Raw genomic sequence first — 22,425 nt, 5'->3', positions numbered from 1 at the left:
TTTCTGTCGTAAGGTACACGTGCGCTCATTCAACTGTAAAAACATATTTATGAACATATATATCCCCTTACACGCCGTTTTATTATAACGTATAGGTATATTTTTGCTGTGCAACTCACAAGTGATGACGCAGAACTATAAGCCCATTACTGTCATGGACGCCTTACGTATGTATCGAGAAGGTGCATGACTGCCTAAGCGCCAAACAAAAGCCGAGATGTGCGCAACCCGGTGTCAAAACCAACGCAAATGCAGTTGATCATATTGTAACGAAGTGTTCGCACGTTGAACTTTCTTGACGGCACGACGGCTCCGCCGCATTGAAGAAAGGGACCAGGCGATTTCGTTTGATAACACAAGTTAACTGAATTTAATAATGATGAACTCAAACAATAATTAAAGCGAATCCAGTAGTACCAAATAAACAACTAATTCAAATTAACAACACATCAGTCCGCCAACGCGACATCTTCCGAGCAGGGGTCCCGAGCAGCAGCTCGGATGGTCGCCGTCCTCCCTTACTTGCCGCCAAAACCCCTCTGTCAACGTTCTTCAGGATTCTCCAGGCAGTGTTTGTTACCAGGCGGAAATGCGCTTATCGGAGCCAATGAGACGACTTTCTTTACAGCTGAGAAACCAATAGGACGCCGGTGCCCGCGAGGTTGTTTCCTGGCGAGCACCGCGTGAATTTCTAGAAGACGCGGCGCATCTCCGCCTGGCACCCAAACACACAAAAGGTAAACCAAAAACACATGGGCCGCAAGGACGCAGACGGCACAAAACACAAAGCTCCGTCCGTGCTCTCAGCCGTCGCCCCCAAGCCCTCAGGCGTTAACCGGTTGGGACGCCAGCTTTCAACAGCTCGCCTCCTTCACAGCCGTTAACCATTTTCCGAACGGCGTACATCGTGAATACCCCCCCCCCCCCAAGAAGAAGGGGAAAGCACAGCGACGCCGTGCAAAAGAAAAAAAAGGACCGCTCCCCGGCTGTGCACGGGTCCGGAAAACGGCGCGCGACATAGGCATAGCTCGCTATGCGACACCTCCCCCCTATGAAAAAGAGTGTCCCACTCGGTCACAATCATGCCCGTACAAATAAACCGCAAGGAAATGCTATGAATAACTATGTACAAGGTTCAAAAATGAAATTACGTCTACCGGATAGGACCACACAACAATACCGAAATTGAATAAAATATACGCAATGCCGAAAAAACGAGAAAATATAAATGTCAGGTGAAACAGATTACAACCAGGAAGGTAGAGAAGAACACTTACACGCAATAAAACATTGGCATATCAGTCAAAATGTTACAGGGCACACTCAAAATGTCCACTTGCACGTATTCACACAAAACACAAAACATTCGGGAGTATATACAAAGTCACGGCGGATTAATTAACACTTCCGTCCGCGCTGTAATACATCTCGGTATCACTGTCATAATCGGTCCTTACTCCTTTGGGGTTGGTGCGAGTTCCCGTGGGTCTACACTGAAATGTTGATTCGGAGTATGAATGTCTCAGTCGCACTTCCAGCAGAGGTACCGCGATCACTGTTTTTCACGGTCGAGGTCGCTACACGTTTTGGCCTTGCGGAGACACGAACACAGCGCTGAAACGCATGCACACCATCACCACGATCACCGTTTTCTGACTCGTCGTCGGCGTCCTCATCAGAAGCAAGCCGTGGGTGGTAGTGTTTCAGACGTTCAGCGTTGACGACATCCCGCTTTCGGCCGGTGCGATCGATGACCTCCCAGTTATTTTCTGATACCTTCCGGAGCAGACGGAACGGCCCGTGGTATCTGTGGAGCAGTTTGGTGGTCTTTCCTTTCGATCGAGAAGGCGTCCACAGGTACACAAGGTCTCCCGGATAGAAAACAGCATCCCGTCGTTTGGAGTCGTATGCCCTTTTGTTCTTTTCTTGCCGGTCTTTCTCACGCTGGGCTACGACTTGGCGCGCCTGGCGAAGCCGGTGCACCACCTTGTGAGCATCCACTTCGTCACAGTCGACCTGCGCGACACCGAGGGCCACCTCAACAGGAAGTGTTGGCTCGTGTCCGTGAAGAAGAAAAAACGGTGAAAAACCTGTCGTTTCGTGTTGCGACGAATTATAGGCGAAAAGAACATAAGGCAGGAATTCGTCCCAGTCCCGATGATGCGAGGAGACATACATGCTGAGCATGTCGGCAAGCGTGCGGTTGAAACGTTCGCACAAGCCATTGGTTTGCGGGTGGTACGCTGTTGTTTTCACGTGGTCTGTACCCATGGCTTTAAATATTTCCTCAATCAAGGAAGCAACAAAATGTTGTCCGCGGTCCGTAATGATGCGGCTTGGTGCCCCGTGGCGTAGGACGATCTCTCGCACAAAGCCCTGCGCGGCCTCAGCAGCTGTAGCCGCCGGGCATGCTACTGCTTCGACCCACTTCGTGTGGTAATCAGTCATCACGAGGATGTAGCGGTTTCCGGATTGACTCTTCGTAAATGGTCCCAAAAAGTCCATTCCAACCTGTTTAAAAGGCATTCCCACCGGGGGAAGAGGCTGGAGAAACCCGATTGGTTTGCCCGGTGGGGCTTTGCGCGTCTGGCAGTCAGGGCAAGACAGCACGTAGTTTGACACCTGAGCGAACATCTTAGGCCAGAAGTAACGCCTACGTATCTTCTCCCATGTGCGCTTGACCCCGAGGTGTCCCGCCGTGAGATCATCATGGCAGCCCCTTAGCACCTCTGACCGCAAACATTTTGGTACAACCAGTGCGTCGTAGTCTGACTCGAAACCTTTCGCTCGCCTGTGCAACACACTGTTGATCATTCGAAAACACCGTGCCGTTTTTTTCAGTGTTCTGGCAACGGGTGAATCCGGGTTCTCCAGGTGTCCTATCACTTCCCTAATCCAAGGGTCTTCCCTCTGCTTCATGCCTACATCCACGCGACCTAGCACAAGCAGCGGTGCAAAGTTATCTTCACTAACCGGTGCCGGCTCGCGTGGCAGGCGAGAAAGGGTGTCTGCATCTGCGTTCTTCAAACCTGGGCGGTGTTTGAGAGTCAGGTCAAACTCTTGCAACAGCAGGGACCATCTCATGAGGCGTCCATTCGGATTCTTGAAATTCATCAGCCATGCGAGGCTGGCTTGGTCTGTGATCACGGTGAAGTTACTGCCGAATATATAAGGTCGAAACTGCCTACAGGCGTAAACGACAGCCAGACATTCCTTTTCTGTGGTGCTGTAATTAGCTTCCGCTTTGTTGAGATGACGGCTGGCGTAGGCGATGACATGTTCCCGACCCTCGTCTTTTTGAACCAGCACAGCACCAAGACCGTAGTCACAGGCATCCGTATGGATTTCGATGGGCTTGCCTGGCTCGAATTGACACAGAACTGGCGCCGTAGTCAGCTTCTCTTCGAGCGCTTGCATGGCCGCCTCGCATGCCGTGTAAAACAGTGATCGCGGTACCTCTGCTGGAAGTGCGACTGAGACATATTCATACTCCGAATCAACATTTCAGTGTAGACCCACGGGAACTCGCACCAACCCCAAAGGAGTAAGGACCGATTATGACAGTGATACCGAGATGTATTACAGCGCGGACGGAAGTGTCAATTAATCCGCCGTGACTTTGTATATACTCCCGAATGTTTTGTGTTTTGTGTGAATACGTGCAAGTGGACATTTTGAGTGTGCCCTGTAACATTTTGACTGATATGCCAATGTTTTATTGCGTGTAAGTGTTCTTCTCTACCTTCCTGGTTGTAATCTGTTTCACCTGACATTTATATTTTCTCGTTTTTTCGGCATTGCGTATATTTTATTCAATTTCGGTATTGTTGTGTGGTCCTATCCGGTAGACGTAATTTCATTTTTGAACCTTGTACATAGTTATTCATAGCATTTCCTTGCGGTTTATTTGTACGGGCATGATTGTGACCGAGTGGGACACTCTTTTTCATAGGGGGGAGGTGTCGCATAGCGAGCTATGCCTATGTCGCGCGCCGTTTTCCGGACCCGTGCACAGCCGGGGAGCGGTCCTTTTTTTTCTTTTGCACGGCGTCGCTGTGCTTTCCCCTTCTTCTTGGGGGGGGGGGGGGGGTATTCACGATGTACGCCGTTCGGAAAATGGTTAACGGCTGTGAAGGAGGCGAGCTGTTGAAAGCTGGCGTCCCAACCGGTTAACGCCTGAGGGCTTGGGGGCGACGGCTGAGAGCACGGACGGAGCTTTGTGTTTTGTGCCGTCTGCGTCCTTGCGGCCCATGTGTTTTTGGTTTACCTTTTGTGTGTTTGGGTGCCAGGCGGAGATGCGCCGCGTCTTCTAGAAATTCACGCGGTGCTCGCCAGGAAACAACCTCGCGGGCACCGGCGTCCTATTGGTTTCTCAGCTGTAAAGAAAGTCGTCTCATTGGCTCCGATAAGCGCATTTCCGCCTGGTAACAAACACTGCCTGGAGAATCCTGAAGAACGTTGACAGAGGGGTTTTGGCGGCAAGTAAGGGAGGACGGCGACCATCCGAGCTGCTGCTCGGGACCCCTGCTCGGAAGATGTCGCGTTGGCGGACTGATGTGTTGTTAATTTGAATTAGTTGTTTATTTGGTACTACTGGATTCGCTTTAATTATTGTTTGAGTTCATCTTTATTAAATTCAGTTAACTTGTGTTATCAAACGAAATCGCCTGGTCCCTTTCTTCAATGCGGCGGAGCCGTCGTGCCGTCAAGAAAGTTCAACGTGCGAACACTTCGTTACAAGTGGTGGAGGTGCAGGGTATTAGGGAGAAATCCTTGATGAAACGCCGATAATAATTGCAGATTCCCAGGAAACTCTGAACTCCTTTCTTGTTTTTTGGCGCTGGGAGCTTTTCGATCGCGGCTATTTTGTCCGGATCTGGTCTGATGTTCTCTCCAGTCAGCACGTGCCCGAGATACCTGATTTCTTGTTGCGCGAAGCTGCATTTTTCCGGTTTCAGACGCAAGTTGGCTTCATCAAGAGCACTTAACACCTTTTCCAAGTCCTCAAGGTGAGTTTTCATGGTCTTCGAGAAAATGGCAATGTCATCCAAATAGGCCTAACACACCCTCCAGAGAAGGCCACTCAAAACTTTGTTGATCATCCTCAGGAATGTCGCGGGAGCATTGCACAGACCGAAAGGAACGACATTGAACTCGTACAGACCGGAGCCGCATGCGAATGCTGTCTTCGACTTGTCCTCTTCGCGGATTCCTACCTGCCAATAGCCTGAAGTGAGGTCAAGCGTCGTGAAATATCGAGAACCCTGCAGCAGATCCAAAATGTCATCGATTCGCGGTAATGGGTGCACGTCTTTCTCGGTAACCGCGTTCACCCTTCGGAAATCAACGCAGAAACGCCAACCTCCCTGCGGCTTTTTCACGAGAACGACGGGCGATTACCAGGGACTGTGCGACTCTCTGATCACTCCGTCACGAAGCATCTCTTCCACTTGCGCTTTAATGACCTCCCTCTCGAAGGGTGAGTGGCGGTACGGATGTTGACAAATGGGTGCGGAGCTGCCCGTGTTTATAGTATGCTCCGTTACGTGAGTGCGCTGAATCGGATTGTGCTCGCCGGTAAACAGGTGACGAAACTTATGAATAACGGACAAGAGCTCATCCCTCTCACATGGCGTCAGGTGTGGCCCAGTTTGGACGTCAAAGTCCTCTGTCGCAGTGGGGTCGTGTGGCACGGCGAGTCCGAGTTGCGCCTCATGAAGTGATGTGGCCCAGCCGATCTTCGCGTCGCGATGTACCACTATCGGCAGCAAGGTAGGGTTTTCAACACGGACGATTCCGATCCCACCAACCACGTTCACGACGGTCCGCGCCACCTGCAGTCCACTTCTAAGGGTTGACTTTGGCTCGACAAGCTGAATTCCGTCTCTCGGTATGTGTACCCTTAAAATGGCTCCCGTACGAGGCTCGATGGAAACTTGGTCTTTACTTCGTGCAGTGACCACATTTGACTGCGATTGCACGCTAGTATTGAGGTGCAGCTGGTACACTTCACTCCCTATTTTTAGTTGTTTACGGAGGAAGTCAATCAGCAGGTTTGCCTGCCGGCAAAATGGGAGCCCCCCTATCAACTCATAAGGGCAGTCCTTGAGGACAATGAATCTTACGCTGAATCTGGTCGATCCGAATTGAAGCACTACTTCTGTTTCTCCTACAGGTGCTAATAAGTCTCCGCTGATTCCTTTGATAAAAGCAGTGCCCTCAGTTAGTTCGACTTTTGAAGCAATTTTAGCCGCGAAGCTGGAAGAAATGATGTTTACGGAGGCGCCAGTGTCGATGAGAAGGGTGGTCTTCAAATTATTTGCCTCGACTTGGACCGTGAGGAGTTGGTCTTCGGTCATCACGCTCACAGATCGGCCAGGCTGACCACCTAAGCCCGGCCGTTCCCGTTTCCCGGATTGGGAGCCTGCTCGTCGCGCGCATTTCTCTGTTCGCGGTCCTCGTCTCTCCATCGCTGGCGACAATTCCGAGCTATGTGACCGCTTCGGTTACAGTAGTGGCATCGCGGCCGTCCGTCGTCGTCACGCGAGGTTCTCTGGGGCAATGGCGCGCGCCTACGAAAAATTTCTTCTTCCATTGTCTTTAGACGTCCGGATAATGATTCTAGAGAGGCGGCGATCGCCTTGAAACCTTGCTCACCTGCGAGCCTTTGTTGTTGACCATGGAAGGCAGCAGTGTAGGTGGGAAGTAGGTGGTGCTGCCCAGATCCCGGCACAGTCAACGGACGAGGCTCGTTGTTAGCGCTGCCAGCTGTTGGCAAGATGTCCGAACTACAAACACAGGGTCCCGTTGCCAGGTAGGTGGTGTTTGCTGCGGTGGCCGGCAGCACCCGGGAAGTGAAACCCATCAGCGCGGCCCGACTGAGGCGTTGCAGTGTCTGCAGGAAGTCGGCGCAGCTGGACGGATCGGATATTATCATCTTCTCCATTGTCGCCGGTTGCAGGCCCCGCAGCAGATGACGCAATTTGTCTTCTTCCGGCATTTTGCGGTCGACCCTGGCGCACAGCTGCAGCACATCATAAAAATATTGCTCCGGAGTCTCCGACGGCAGGTGTATTCGATTCTGCAGCCGAAGGTGAGCGATTTCCGTCGCATGGCGGCTGCTGAAGCAGGTCTTGAGCTTCGCCGCCCAGTCACTCCACGAAATCGGCGCACCGGTAAGCAGCTGTGTGGTGTGCCACTTCTTCGCATCGCCATCAAGGGCAAGGTACAAAAATTTCACCTTTGTGTCGTCGTCCCAAGCGTTCAACGATGATACGTGCTCGTAGCAAGTCAGCCATTCAGCCACGGACTCCTCAGGGGTTCCCTTAAAAACAGGAGGGGGGATGGACATCCTCTGTTGAGAGCTCGTCATCGTAGCGAAGTCAGCTGTCGCCTGCATGTCCGGATCACTCCTGAGATGGGGGCGCATCTCCGGTAGAGCGGGGTCGTCGTTACCACGCACCTTCCACCACTTGTAACGAAGTGTTCGCACGTTGAACTTTCTTGACGGCACGACGGCTCCGCCGCATTGAAGAAAGGGACCAGGCGATTTCGTTTGATAACACAAGTTAACTGAATTTAATAAAGATGAACTCAAACAATAATTAAAGCGAATCCAGTAGTACCAAATCAACAACTAATTCAAATTAACAACACATCAGTCCGCCAACGCGACATCTTCCGAGCAGGGGTCCCGAGCAGCAGCTCGGATGGTCGCCGTCCTCCATTACTTGCCGCCAAAACCCCTCTGTCAACGTTCTTCAGGATTCTCCAGGCAGTGTTTGTTACCAGGCGGAAATGCGCTTATCGGAGCCAATGAGACGACTTTCTTTACAGCTGAGAAACCAATAGGACGCCGGTGCCCGCGAGGTTGTTTCCTGGCGAGCACCGCGTGAATTTCTAGAAGACGCGGCGCATCTCCGCCTGGCACCCAAACACACAAAAGGTAAACCAAAAACACATGGGCCGCAAGGACGCAGACGGCACAAAACACAAAGCTCGGTCCGTGCTCTCAGCCGTCGCCCCCAAGCCCTCAGGCGTTAACCGGTTGGGACGCCAGCTTTCAACAGCTCGCCTCCTTCACAGCCGTTAACCATTTTCCGAACGGCGTACATCGTGAATACCCCCCCCCCCCCCCAAGAAGAAGGGGAAAGCACAGCGACGCCGTGCAAAAGAAAAAAAAGGACCGCTCCCCGGCTGTGCACGGGTCCGGAAAACGGCGCGCGACATAGGCATAGCTCGCTATGCGACAATATATATTGACTGTATGCCTCTGCAGCGGTGACGAATATATCAGTCCGCCCGACAAAAAGCGCGAAGCATAAAAGCCAGGGATGGGTTGAAAAGCATGTCGCTTAATCTGAAACATTTCTGACGTCACCTCGCGTTGAGAAACGCTTTCGTCGCCCGCTTGTTTTCTGCCAACATGAAAAGTACTCTTTCCGTTCTTTTGAGAGCAGGAAGGCGAGCGCAAGCGCTCAAAACGCAATCCTGGCAGTCCATACTTTGTAAAATGTATGAAATACTTCGCAGAAATGTCAGTAACATCTGCTGAATCTCCAACATTCGCAGGTCGTCAGATGCGTGAGGATACTGAACATGCTCACGAATACAAGAATCGAGAGGACGAGCTGGATATAGGGCAGCAACGAAAACCCTTCACAGGCATAAGTAAATAATGCGCGCTCTACCCCGAATCGTGCGCAATAAATTACCAACAAATGGAACAATTAGTGAAGCCACAGTGAGGCCCCCACGAGCTGTGAAAGAGCTGATGGCAAGGTAAATGCATGTTATCGCCAGCCACGAAGGCGAAAAGTACAAAGAAGCGTGCACAGTAAAACTAAATATTGAAGCAAGCATCACGGTTCACTCCGACGAACGGTCGTCTGCCGAGCGACAGGCTGCAGCGCAGCGGAATCCGAAGAAGGATCCGCGAAGGCGAGCGCCGCACTATCTTTTTCACCGCTTTGTTAACGAGGAGAACGAGAACTTAGGGGCCGGACACCCTCTCAGCGCATACCCTCGCCATCGGCGCGCAGCAGGGCGCGCATCTGACAGCAGCGCCGCAAGAGCTGAGAGCGACCGCTCCTCGGCCATTCGGAGCGGCCCGAGATTTTTGACTACCCCTGTACATCCTGGAATAACCTAGCTAAGCTACTGGCTATTCGTTTTCACGGATTTCATATGTACCAGTCGATCTTCTTGGCTAATGAGTTTGACCGCTCGGATTCCCATAAACACCAAGTCAGGAAACCGATTTGCTTTCGCAACTTGTTTTCTGTCGGCTCCGATTGTTACAGTTTATTTGTCACGACAATAAATGCTTATATTTCAGACCTAGTACAACACACTCTCAGAATAATTTTATTCCATCTCTGGAAAATTAGCTCCGAAAGCTGATTAAAAGATGACGTGTCTTTTCACTTAAGCACCAGGGTGGCTTGAAAAACTATGTGTGTTCATTTGTTCTTTTTTTGCCCACATCAGCATCTTGAAGCGTCTCAATTAGGCTTCTTTATTGTCAACACACACTTCTCTAAGGTGTGAATTCAATATGAAGATACAGGGTACGAAAGATATTGCACAATAAAACATCAAGAAGGCTGTCCTTTTTTCTGAGAAGTCTATGAAGCCATATATCTTAGAAATATTTGAAAATTTCAGTATGTTAGTCCCATTGGAACGTAGAGTGTGCCTGATGGAGATGAATACCACTTATCAAACGAAGAGTCAAAACCGATAAAAATGACCTGCTCCCTTTTTGCTCTTCTGTTTTCTTCCTCTAGCGTTTTCGGCAAGACTGTTTTCAAGTACTATTACTACCCATTCTACCACGCCGTGTGCTACTTCGCCGGCTGTTTGACATATCTCTTCGCCTCAAGGTTTAAGGAGAAAGAGATTTCAAAGGTGAAAGCTCATCATTTGTTTAATTTTGAAAAAAAGCTCGTCTTCTGACCTGATGGAAGCCTTTCGAGCGAATAACGCTCAGCTTATTCGATGCCTTTCAGTAAGTTTATTTTTACCTGAAGACCGATCACTCAATTACTTGGAGCAACCTAGTTAGAGGTAATAATTATGTTACCCAATGAAAACAGTGACCTACAGCCGCTCTATATCAATGTCTAGAGCCACAACCTTAAGTTACTATATTTATTCATCATTCTTCCGAGAGAAGGCAAAATGCAAACTGTTAAATGACAGGTTTTCCATGGAAAGCGGTGATTCATTCTTATAGACAACCGATATTCGAATCTTATGAGAGTGCAAGAAGTCAAATGTCATATTAATATCGGCTTCCGGTATGACTACACCATTATATGACTACGAAAGCCTGGCTGAAGATTGCGCAATTACCCCAAGCATTGTCAAGATCAAGGAGTTCTACCTGAGAGTGAAGCTTATTGAAAGAAAAAGCGAGTTGCGCCTGACTGGTCTGTCTCCCTACCTTGAAATCGTGGGGTAGAGCACAGAAAGTCGTAATAGGCGGTGATGTGGACATAGATGTGATAGGAATCCATGCACGCCAGGAGCACGCTTAATTACAACTGCCAGAGGTGAGCCCTGTTGTCCAAGTTACGAAGGAGCGCCCGCTTTGCCTGGACTGATTTCGATGTCTCCAACAAAATAGTGCCCCGTGCTAGTCCATCAGTGGGTGCCGTCATCTAAAGACGGCACAAGATTACATTGTGATGTCTATATACAACAAAGGGAAACGAATCTTAATGGGGGTGGAAATGCAGCTAGCGATTTCAGCGTCAGCTTCGGCTTTATTGCCTCTATTAAAGATCTTTGTTCCCCTTTAGAAAAGCCATAATTAATTCCAAGCTCAAAATATGGCCACAGAAAATCTCTCCTAGCAATGTGAATAGACAGCTTCTGGAGGGAATTTAAAGACCACTGATGATGCATTGGGATGCACACTTGGAGTGCCTAAAACCAGCTGCTTCCAGCGTTTATTTTACTAGATTTCGTAATAGTTTCCGCACCCACATCTTTTTCGCGATCCCTTGTTTCACAGTAACAGTTTAAATCACATTTACATGTGAAACCGTCTTTTTCCAGGCACTCCAGCTCGCAGCATGGTGCATCGCACTAGTCTGTGGGCTCTCCTGCATCTTCATCAAGTACCCTTGGTACCAAGTCAAGGAGCCGACTAACGAGTTTGGGAAGTTATTCTTGGCATTTTTTGACCGCATCCTCTGCTCCATTTTTATGTCCTGGATCACTATCGCCTGTGCCACGGGACGTGGAGGTACACCTCAGCTCTATTGCCATATTTCCGTCTTTCCTGCCAAATGTTATACGTAAAAGTGATGTCATGAATAAAATTTTAACAGACAGCCTTAGACAGCTGTCATTAGCTGAAATAGCTTCTATATCTTTAGCGCTGTTTTGGGATGTAGCTGTCGCGTGGCAGCACATTTGCACCATTGTTTTCTTTATTTTCAGAAAAAAATATTCATTCTACACGCTCAGAATAAGGCTGTCTGCTATTCGTTGCAACCCACGGGATTGAATGGTTCAGGGTGGTTTTGTCTGACTGGAGAAGAAAAACGAAGAGTTCAGAGATCTTTTAATACCATCAAAGAAAATCAACATGATCCAATACGCCCCTGAATAAAGTTTAATCGCAAGCTAATTGGGCACCATTCACGTGTTGAGATGTAAGGAGCTCTAAGCGGCAAAGCAGGTGAAATATTATTGAAACTGCAATTGTGCTAAGACGTTTTAATTAGCAATGATGAAACCGCTGAAGAATTTCAGTTCAAGAGCATCTGCAAAAAATATCCCAGCCTTCTGACACGAGAATTAATTTTCAAAAGTCATATGTACTATATTTGAAGAATGTAACAAGGCAACAAGGTGTGTATTTTGAAAGTATCGTGGAGCATTTATGCCGTCTTGGAGCTCTAATTCTGTGCAAGGCATAAGTATACCCTGCCCTCATGTATTCAAATATTTTGGTCCTTACGGGTGGCTTAAGAGATACGATATATGACTCAGAAGAACTGCTGCCTGGTTACTTTTGGCTAAGGCAGTTACATGGACGACGTTGTCGTTAGTGACACAGGCAAAAATGCCTTAATTACTGAAAGTAGAAGTAGAAGGAAAGCCTACGGTTTAGCATAATCCGGCGTTTAGTTCTGTGCAGAGGATTACTATATGCACAAATCGTCATGGCAACGCGACATTGTTTTCTACGTCTAGAAACGTTATTCTAATGCGCCTTAGAATATCGGCCTAAACTCAGTAACTAAAGAGATCATATAGAATGATTCTTTCACTTCAGAATTTAGCATCGACCCTTCGTTCAACGCAGTATTTCTTTTTCAAACCGGTTATTTAGGGATTTCGCTATGTAGAATACGAACCCAATACGCAAGGTTGAAGGTTCTGCCACGCAAATGCACAAATGCTTTGTGCCTTTCTTGTGGAATCCCGCTGTAGTCGAGGGGACGAACCATCACAGTGCTTCAAAAGAAGACCGGCAGCTGCCTCTGAACGCACACAATTCGAGTTTAGTAAGGTTGCCGAGAAGCATAATTGATGCCTCACTTTTTAAAGAAGGCTTCAAACGCCGATTCCGTTGGACAGATAACAAAATCATCCAGAACATAAGCTAAAAACAGCCAAATGTAGCCAAGCTACTTCACCTCAGCGCCAAATTTATATCCAAATTTAACAGCACAAATATCAGCCAAGTGTGGCTGTTTTACTTAACATTTAAGCAATGACTGCGTTTCAAGCAGATAAATAATTACATTCTCACTGCGTGTACACATAGCTTGTCTAGAAGAGAAACTGCCCTTAAGAGACTAATTATAGCGCACTCAAGCCAGCAATTCAGCCTGAAAATGAAAAGTATCAGAGCTCACTTGAGCTTGTAGATCACATTTGAGTTGTAGATTTGCAATAAATAAGCCCCGACATTGAGACGCTAAATAACACCGAAATAGCAGGCATCTATACTCTAAAAAATATTTGCTCACTTCAGCTCGTAGATCACATTTGAGTTGTAGATTTGCAATAAATAAGCCCCGACATTGAGACGCTAAATAACACTGAAATAGCAGGCATCTATACTCTAAAAAATATTTATGTAGTCGATAAAAGTAAAAAGAGGTGCTTTAAATAATACTCTTTATTTATTACCAACACATCCTGATTAATGTGCACGTATTTTTTTCATAACTAAAACGGCATTAATAAAAAGAAAAGATCAGTTCGACCTGTTTAGGACGATTGCACAAAAGAAAAGTACAAGATTTGTCAGTCAAGCACGAGCGTACGCAGTCCTTGAAGCATGTCACCATAAAGCACATTCTCAGGTTTTCAAACTTGAAGCTCCTTCAGTTTTCACTAAGCATAGCTTTGTACCTTGAAAAGCTTCGTTCGACGTCACATGAAGTTAGTGGCGCACATGAGAGTTCGTAGGGGCTCAGACCTTATGGCGATGCGGCCGTATTATGTCTGCGTAGAAGGTCTCTGATTTGGAAAATTGTTTCTAGACCTCTATTTTTTCTACGAATTATTGCATCTTTGTAAAGCAGTTGTGCACTTTCCTTCCAGTCCCCAAAGAGCTACATGCGCTTCTCCGTCGTGTCTGCCTTCAATGATTCCTTTCTATTGAGGGTCCAGCCTTCTCAAACTTTGTCATTCTTTCCGTGAATGTTAAGAAGTTTCCACTGATATATGTCCGGTCTCATTAGAAACTCGCCACTTCGAACGAAGCTCTTGCTTTGTTCACACACGCAACACCCTCCTTCATTGCTCAAATACAGATTCGCCCACTTAAATGTAGCGTGCAGAATATAATGCTGCAGTTACGAATGTTCCTCTTAGAGTTAAAACGCATATCCTATAGGAAAAAACGAGTAGGACACGTTCAGCGACACGGTGCATTGCATGAGCAATGCAGGTAAGGTGAACCGTCCTGTATAGTAACGTCAGTTCCTTTCCCGTCTTGCACATGTACGATGCCCTATCCGTCACGAACAAAAGTACATTTTATACTTAATGCTTCTTATCCTTAAAACCTCCAGAGATGAGTGAAAAATGTGCCATCGTCGAATGGCTTACCTTTTTAAGAACATATGCGTTGAGCACGATTTTTTGTCTGGATTTCTCTGTGCTTCCGACGATGAATTTGCTCGTATACCATCCGCTAGCACCAGTGGGTTCATCGACTGACGCCCAAATGTAGTTGTTCTCAATTCCACCTCTGATTTTGACAAGGGTATCTTAGTAACACTGTTTCGCGTATCTCATATGAAGCGTTGTTTCATCTGGAACATGCTGCTTGGTGTACGTTTCCTGAAAATTCAGAAGAACACTGTTTATTAGTTTCCACAACGGGATATCTGCCGCCAAAAATACTCGGCAGAACTCTGGCGAATGACGATGCCTCTGCCAGTTGGAGCTGCGATGTGCCCTAAGTCGTTCGCTTCAGGTTTGCAATATGCTTGTTGGTAGCGTCGTATTGCGATACATGGCATCGATTTTTTTCTTGATACTGAGGCTTGGCACGCTTTGCAGCAAAGCACAGTTCCATCATTTGAAAAACGATCTGAAAACAACGAAACCCATTTCCTGCAACGAGCGCCTCTCGATGCCTTTTCTTTCGCCATGTTAATACGAAATCAAATGGACAGCTTTGAAGATGCAAAGGTTGTAAGCCCGCTCAATTCAGTGTCACGTGCTTTGGAAGCGGCAGGCAGAAATGTGGTCATTCTGTGTGGAGGGGTAGGCGGCCGAATGTAGACCGAGCGACGAGCGAACAGTTAGCGAGTCTTGCGCTAGTTGAGACGACGGTACGCTATAGGACGGAGCGCGCTACGGCGATAGTTCCCGGCTGGACTGCGCCGGTTCTGGTGTCACGTTACACTTAAGGAGATTCTTTAACATTTATGGTTGCGCTATTACACTTCCTGAAAAACGTTTGGCGAGACCCGCGCCTTTTATGCGTGCATCGCAGCCCGCCTTTCACCACACTTAGACAGATGTTTCAAAATTGAAAAACAGCACCAAGGAACAAAATCTTGGGTTTAGGCATGTATAAGCAACAAGTGCGGGTAATTAGGTATTATTTTCTATAAACATAACTGCAAGGCAGGCAAGTACAAAAATCCCCCGTTTAGACATTCATAGGTATGTTTAAACTGCCCAAAGTTCCGAGCCTTAGCCATAATAAAGATTGCCTTCATTTTCCATACATTGCTCTTTTTTTCAAGTTCATACAAGAGAACTGGTGGTCAGGGAACTGGCAGTGACAAAATGTTCAGTGCACGTAGTCCCAGGTGGGATAAATGGCATTCACAGCAAGTATGTCGGTACAATGCTGCTGAATCCTACAAACTTAAACAAAATTGATCAGGTGCATCGCTGTCTGGCAGTCATGTTGCTTTCGAACACATCGCTCTTCAAAAAACAAATGAAGAAAAAACACTAAGCCTTCACAAATCCTCCATGGTGCAAATGAGGGCCGCATCATGATATAAAACCTCCTCCTCCTCACGGTCCTTACAAAGCGCTCGGCACTATTTTCTGCGGCCCGACAAAATTTCGGAGTAGCTTCCGCCACACTTCGCATTATCTTAGTTTTCTTACTGATCCAAAAAAGCGGGAACCTCACGGAGGACATTTTTGTGCACAACTTAAGGAGGAAACTGTGCACCACTTAAGCCTCAGTAGCAGACGTATTCTGCACGCTAGTCTTTTATTTGCGCTGAACGCTAATGTACCGGCTCCCTAAGCGCGAAAAGAATTCGTCAATACGCACCATCTTTTTTCTGGCGGGGACATCGCGCGTACCGCGTCTACAACAATAGCAAACTCGGAAATAAAAGTTTGTATTTATTTCCTTGCTGTTCTATTTCTCACTACTAAGAAAGTAGCTAGTAAATGTGCCATAGGAAGCGTTCTAAGAAGCCTGAAATAACCAGAGGGAATGTGAAATTTTAATTACCAGACAATGTTGTAAATTAACCAAACTTTGAGCAAAATAATCAGCAACGGCAAATGTGACTTGCAGCAGCAAGGAAACGGTCTATACTCTTTTCTCCTTCTTGCATAGAGGGCTCAGGAAACCGTATATATAATTAGCTCGCATTATCAAAGCCCTGTGTGTTAGGTTGCAAGAGGACAAGCACGGGACAACGGATAAGGAAGCGTCCATACATTTATAAAGCAGTCTCCTCTGCAAAAATCAGAATACATTCGGGACTCAACGCACAAATCATTAGTACACTAAAACAATGCGCCTTGGGACGAATGCCTGTTCATTCAGGTGCAGGACAAGTCACATTTCAGCAGCGTAATCGCTTCAGATGAAAACATGTATGCTGCTTTTGGTGCATTGTAATAGTTCGTGTTTTAAGACACAATCGCCATTCCTCATCTTAACAAACAGGGAAACTCGAGCGCGCAAAACATTACTTGAAAGTTGTCAGTGCTGCTTATGTGACGACAGGGAGAGGATTTAAACACGAGACTATGGTATCCCAATGTAATTAAAGATTTAGCACGATTTAGCTGTCAGATCCCGCGAATCACGCATAAATGAAGACCTTTGCATTCCCGATGTGACCCTTGGCTCTCTATTTCTTTCTTGGGCAATTTGTTGACGCATTTTGGTTTATGTTTAGGACTAGTATTGCTAGATTGCTTGCTTGTCAAGTCGTGGGTGCAATGACGGCATCGAATGCTGAGGTCAAGTGCATGTGAGGAGCTGGCAAGCGCCACTGAATATATCTTGAATGTCCTTTTACATCTGTTCCGATGGCTCATTTCACTTCATTATATGACACAATATATATATTTTTTTCTCTTTTCCACGAGCGATATCACTACAGAGGGCTGGAAATTCATTTTGCTCTGAGTGACCTTAGTTCGTATTTTAAGCAAAGGAAATCGTAAAACAAGCTTAGCATCCAGCGGTAGCTGTGTTTTCATATTTGAACACAACGGAGACACCAATTGTCAGTAGCACGCCGTCCATATCTATCGAAAGGAAGCAAAGCTTTCCGAGGTTTTTGAACATATAATAGCGGGATAAATGCTGTTCCTTAATCCATGAGAATCCAGGTAGAACGAACGGAAGAAGATGGTTTGCACGGTATGAAGAAGAACTGAACAAGGGTAAATAAATAGGGTACGCCTCAGTTCGCAGATGAGCCAACGTTTCGACAAGTGGACTAGTCTTCGTCCAGACGAAGACAAGTCCTCTTGTCGAAACGTTGGCTCATCTGTGAACTGAGGCGTACCCCATTTACCCTTGTTCAGTTCTTCTTAATCCGTGAGAGTATCATAACCGCTATGAATTTGTTTATAACTGAACACAAGAACAAACGACGGTAAAGGTGCGATTGCAGCCCGCCCTTAATACATTGAGTGCTCTAACAATATTTTAACGCAGCTGTATTCTTGTCTCTTAGTGCCTCCCCTCAAACAAATAATGTGCATTGTTTTCTCTTTAGCCCTGTATATAGCCCGGTTAGCATTGGACTACAGCCTATGCTTGTACGAACGCAGGTTTCTTGAACACCTTCCTGTCATGGAGCCCCTTCACGCCCCTGAGCAGGTTGGCCTTCGGCGTGTACCTCATCCACCTGCCCTTCGTGCAGCTCTGGGTGCACATCTCCCGGGAGAGGCTGTTCTTCTCACACTTTTTTGTGGTGAGTGCTCGCACATAAGAAAAAAACTTGGTTCCGTGAACAGATGCAATTATGGGCAGAATTATGTGCATCTTTTGACAAAACATGAATCCCTCTTTTCCTTTCCTCCCGAATACGGGAACTTGACTGTGGGGCGCCAAATATTTCTCAAAGCAGCAAATGTAGTTCGCATTACTTCGAATCAGGTTGGCTGTAAGACATGCAACATCGAGCCGATGCATGCTCAATTTGTATAGTGCTTCGGAGAGGGATTGTATGTGTATGTCAAAAGAGGCGAATAAAGTGCTCCGGCCTCTGACTGGTCAGAAGACCACCACTACCACTAAACCATTTAGACACAGGAAAGATGAGAAGAAGGGAGGAAAAAAAGAAGGAACTCTCGCCGCCGCTATAGTATTGAGCTTGGAAGCATCTGCTGGCTTTGATTTCGTCGGTGTCATAGTAGATGCCTGAGACATATTTAATAAGCTGGCGACGTGTAAAATATCTAATGGTCATAGAACATTTAATATTTTCAACCTTAAGCGGGTGAAAACAAAGCTCCGCAGGACTCCTCCAGCAGTGTTTCAAAATTATGCTGTGGCTGTCTGAAATTCCTAGAAATATATGCGAAGACGTCCTCTACAACCACCTTCATTACTTCATGCAATGTTATTTTGGGGAACGTAATTTAGTGGCATCCAGGTTAAATTGTAATGGCGAGATCGATATTTCGCAAAATGAATCACGTGCACATCTATTTTATGCTACGATGAAACAGGCATGAATGGTAATACATATTCTGCTTCTTGCTTTCTATGTTCCTTTACTGGGGACGCACAATGCGTCGAGGTGTGCTAGTTGCTATTGTTCAGCATCATCTCCAACACAGCCTCTAACTCGCTCATGAAACTAGTTGAGAGAAGATGAAAAGTCGTTAACCACTTTTAACGAGTTTATTTCGCAAACACATGGGCTCACTTGTGGCGCAAACATCTTTTGCAGGGAGATACCAACCCCTGAATGCACGGCACTCAAAACAATTTGAACCAAAACCTTGCGTTGGCTCTAGCATGTGCATTCAAAAGCTGCGCGTCTTTTATTTTAGTTATATTACCCTAGCCTGGTGTTGATCGCACTGAAGCATCGCTCCATCCCGGTATTCCGAGGCTGAACCGGGCGGGCAGGCGTGTCCTTCTCGCATTCGTGCAGCTGCTTCCAGTTTCCCGAGAACCAGAGGCTCCTGCTTCCCACCCAGCGCAGCTTTAGTAATGGAAAGTGCAGCAGCCAAAACCCCCTTTGATGGGGGATGCATTTAGGCCCTAACTAATGCAAAGTTCTATATTTTCACAGTGTTTCCATGCCCTTCAAGGCCTATTCAACGTATCAAGGGGACAATAAACGTATCAGTTTGCGATACCCATCTTTCCACTGATATTCTGATGCAACTTATAAGCTTAATGCCGGGCATAATAACCTGAATTCTTTTTGCTCTTTGAAGACAATTTATAGCATTTAGTATTGCTAACAAACGAATCCAATTTATCCGTATTCTCGTTCATTTACAGGTTTCCTTCTTCTTCACTATACTTATGTGGAGTTTTCTGCTCAGCTACGTCTTGTTCATCACTTGCGAGGCACCGACGGGCAAATTGGGGAAACTCATCTTCGAGCCACGACGACCTAAGACGCCCAAGGGGGCAGTATAATCGCTGCGCCAATTGGTAATGGCGCTGAGCTCAAGTTACCGCGGGTAGCCCCAACTCGTTATGGTGACTTGCTCTGACTTGCTCTATTATTCTACTGACGACAGGATTTCATCCAATGGGTGGCATTACTCAAAAGGCACCCCCGCAACATGTCACCTTTGAGTGAATCGGTGATCTCAGAGCAGATCAGGAACAAATTCAGGACATTCATTCTTCTATCTTTGCAAAGCGCTCAGTGCAACGGCGCGCTATGCGCGGGAAGCTGCTGAGGCTCCATCAGAAAAATAAATCGCAAATGCCGCACGACTACAGCAGACAAAAAGTTATTGCGTCTGAACACTGCTTTAGCGCAAGCTCGCGCAAGTATTTAAAGGAGTATTCTCGAGAAACGTGGCAGTTCCAACGATAAAGTTTACCTCCTAGTGATGTTTTTTGCTCCTTTTGTCACATCACATGCTTTGCTAGAGGCACCATGAAGACTTTTTCAGGCTGCCCATGCATATAAACCTGATATGTTTACCAATAAACATTGTTCAATATTAGCGCTTACGTCTTCTTGTACTCCTTTGTCGTCAGCGTGTTTTTCCTGGGCTGTTTCGAACAAACGAGCCCCGACATACATGCTTCAAAGCCTATTCGGATTTTTACCTCCTATACAGAGCATGTGGGGAATCCGGCGTTGCACAGTTATAGAGTACTCCTTTTTTTGGTCGCCAGTTTAGTATCCCGTTTGGTTCAAAATGGGATGATAAACATCCACGTGCTCTCAGACGGTGGTGCCCGTAGCTGCTGCTTCGGTGGCGCTGAGCCCCTGCTCATGCGGCTCGTTCAGCAGCGGCGGCAGACGAAGCATTTCCACTGGTTAACGTAGTTCATTCTTCAGAATGAAGTATATAGCTTTGACCATTGTATACTACTTTACATTGACGGGCGGTTTATACTTGGACGGCAATGCTGTGTGTGACTTGGCCGGCGCGAACAAATTATTGCGTGCGGCAGCTTTCGCCTTGATAGACACGTATACGGAAACAGCACTCTCGAACCAAGACCAAAACGCGCGTACTCTTAAAACCAGATTTCAAGCGTCATCTCTTTCTGGGCTACGAAAACATTATAGTGTCTGCGATATGAAAAACAAACAACTTTGTAACGTCTGTGAGTGAATTTACTTGCCTGTGTCACGCTCCTACAAGTGCAAAACGTGATTGGGGTCTCACCACCTTGTTTACGGATGTAGTAACAAAACGAGGAAGAGAGGAAAAGAAAGAGGTCTTTTAGCGCGTTGAGTGGCGTTTTCAACGTGTGTCCAGAGATCAGCCACTGTGGAGTGTCACAACCTCCATCGATTTCCATCGAGCTGCGGTAAAAAAATATTGAAGTTTGAAGACACAAGTACTTTGACTATGGCCAACTCAATAGTGCCTTTCGAATTTAACTGAGTTCCTCACAACATATAACTCTTGAGGTCCCCGAAATTTTATTTATTTTCTATTCGCTCAAAATAGGCACCCAATATATATGACTAGGGCCAAATGACCAAAGTCATTGTTTTTGAAATACCGTGCCAAAACTGACATATATACCAGTTGTTTTTGTTTGTTCAATCAGCGAATAAAATCGGCTTTCACGTCAGTCAGGGTGCTTTATAAATAAAAAGGTGTTTTTCCCGCTCTATAACACCCTGCTGTAGCACCCTCGGACTAAGTGTGGCGATTACTGAATAAATAATGCAGAAACCCTTTAGGGTGGGTCATCTGACCATTCTCCGCGTGTGGAGGCTGCGTGGCTAGGAATTATTTGTGGTGACCTAGAAAACGGAATAAGTATATAGGTGCGAAAACTTTTTCACAATTATGTTGAACATCCCCACTAAAAATACTGTGGTTTAGCTCCGGTTACACCTTGTGTGGAGCGAAAGCTTGTGAGCACTATTATATTGTATTAAAGCTTTCTATTGTCGCAGCTTGTTTATCATCTCTTTGTCGCCCATTTAGCTGAGGCGTATACAGCGGTTACCCCAGATACTGTTCCGGTAGCCAAGACTGAAAGTTTTAGGTATCACTTTGACGATTCCAAAACAGGCACTATTGGCAACCGTGGCGAGCCTGTGGAGTCGGCGGCAGTGATATAGTGCTCATATTCTAGGGCACTATAGCGGCGATGGAACTCTGACATCGCGCTCGTTGATTCTGTAGCTACTGCACACGCGCAACGCGCGCAGCGAGGCTGTGGGATCTGAAGCAACCCAGCGGCGCACTGTCCGGTGCAGCGCGGCTGCAGAGTTGGCGGCGGCAGCCGCAGAGGCGTAACTTTGTTGCTCCTGATGCACCTGTTGCTCGGCGCAGCGAGCCTACGGAGTCGGCGGCGGCGGCGCAACTCTGACGTCACGCGTGGTGCACCTTTCGCTCGGCGCATGCGAAGTACCGGCTCTGGCTCCGCATGGCGACCTTGGCTTTACGGAGAGTAGTGCAGCTTTCGCTTTAAAATACGGAGCATGCCCTAAATAAGGGAAATTATTATTTATTGGTTATGGCACTAGAAGGGCACATCATGTTTCTGTCTAACATGTATAGGAGAAAGACGTCTGGCCTATGCATTCTTAAACTATGCGGCGTAGAAATACACCTGCTACCAGAGGACCAAGAAATCACCTGCAGAGGTCCTACGCAGGGACTAGAGGGTGAGATCTACAGAATTTATATCAATGTGCCGGCCTTCGTGCAAGGTACCATCTGTTGCGAAAGTCTGCAGTCCACCGCGCCCTTCTGTATACTCTTCCAACCGAAAGTACACTACCCCATTCATGTGTTCTGAGTGGCGCACGTGCAAACTACAGGATGTTTGGGGCATACTCCCCACATTACCCAGACATTTTTAAAATGCCTTTTAATGGAAGGTTGTTTATTAATGCTTTTTTTTTCTCACTCATCATTAAACTGCAGCATAGCGATCAATATATCCTCACACATCAGCTGGAGACGCTAGCAGTGTGGCTTTTCAAAGTCAAAATTGAACCTCATTAGTTTTCTATCATAGATTTAAGTACTCAGTGCGAGCTACGG

General features: G+C 46.9%; 1 protein-coding gene across 1 annotated transcript in view; it reads left to right on the top strand.

Moving 5' to 3' along the window:
• The window catches only part of LOC146172537 (nose resistant to fluoxetine protein 6-like), an 80,710-nt gene extending 61,253 nt beyond the window's left edge, over positions 1-19,457 (top strand). Inside the window, exons 12-15 of the mRNA XM_084585792.1 lie at positions 9,789-9,909; positions 11,065-11,254; positions 17,533-17,675; positions 19,223-19,457. Coding sequence (XP_084441918.1) covers positions 9,789-9,909; positions 11,065-11,254; positions 17,533-17,675; positions 19,223-19,363 — 595 coding nt within the window. The 3' untranslated portion in view covers positions 19,364-19,457. The remainder of the gene's footprint in view (positions 1-9,788; positions 9,910-11,064; positions 11,255-17,532; positions 17,676-19,222) is intronic.
• The last annotated feature ends 2,968 nt before the right edge of the window (positions 19,458-22,425 follow it).

This window comes from Amblyomma maculatum, unplaced genomic scaffold (genome assembly GCF_055883805.1).
Source record: "Amblyomma maculatum isolate TAMU_Amacu unplaced genomic scaffold, ASM5588380v1 scaffold_13, whole genome shotgun sequence".
Lineage (NCBI taxonomy): Eukaryota > Metazoa > Arthropoda > Arachnida > Ixodida > Ixodidae > Amblyomma > Amblyomma maculatum.
This window is presented reverse-complemented; position numbering and strand designations above follow the sequence as displayed.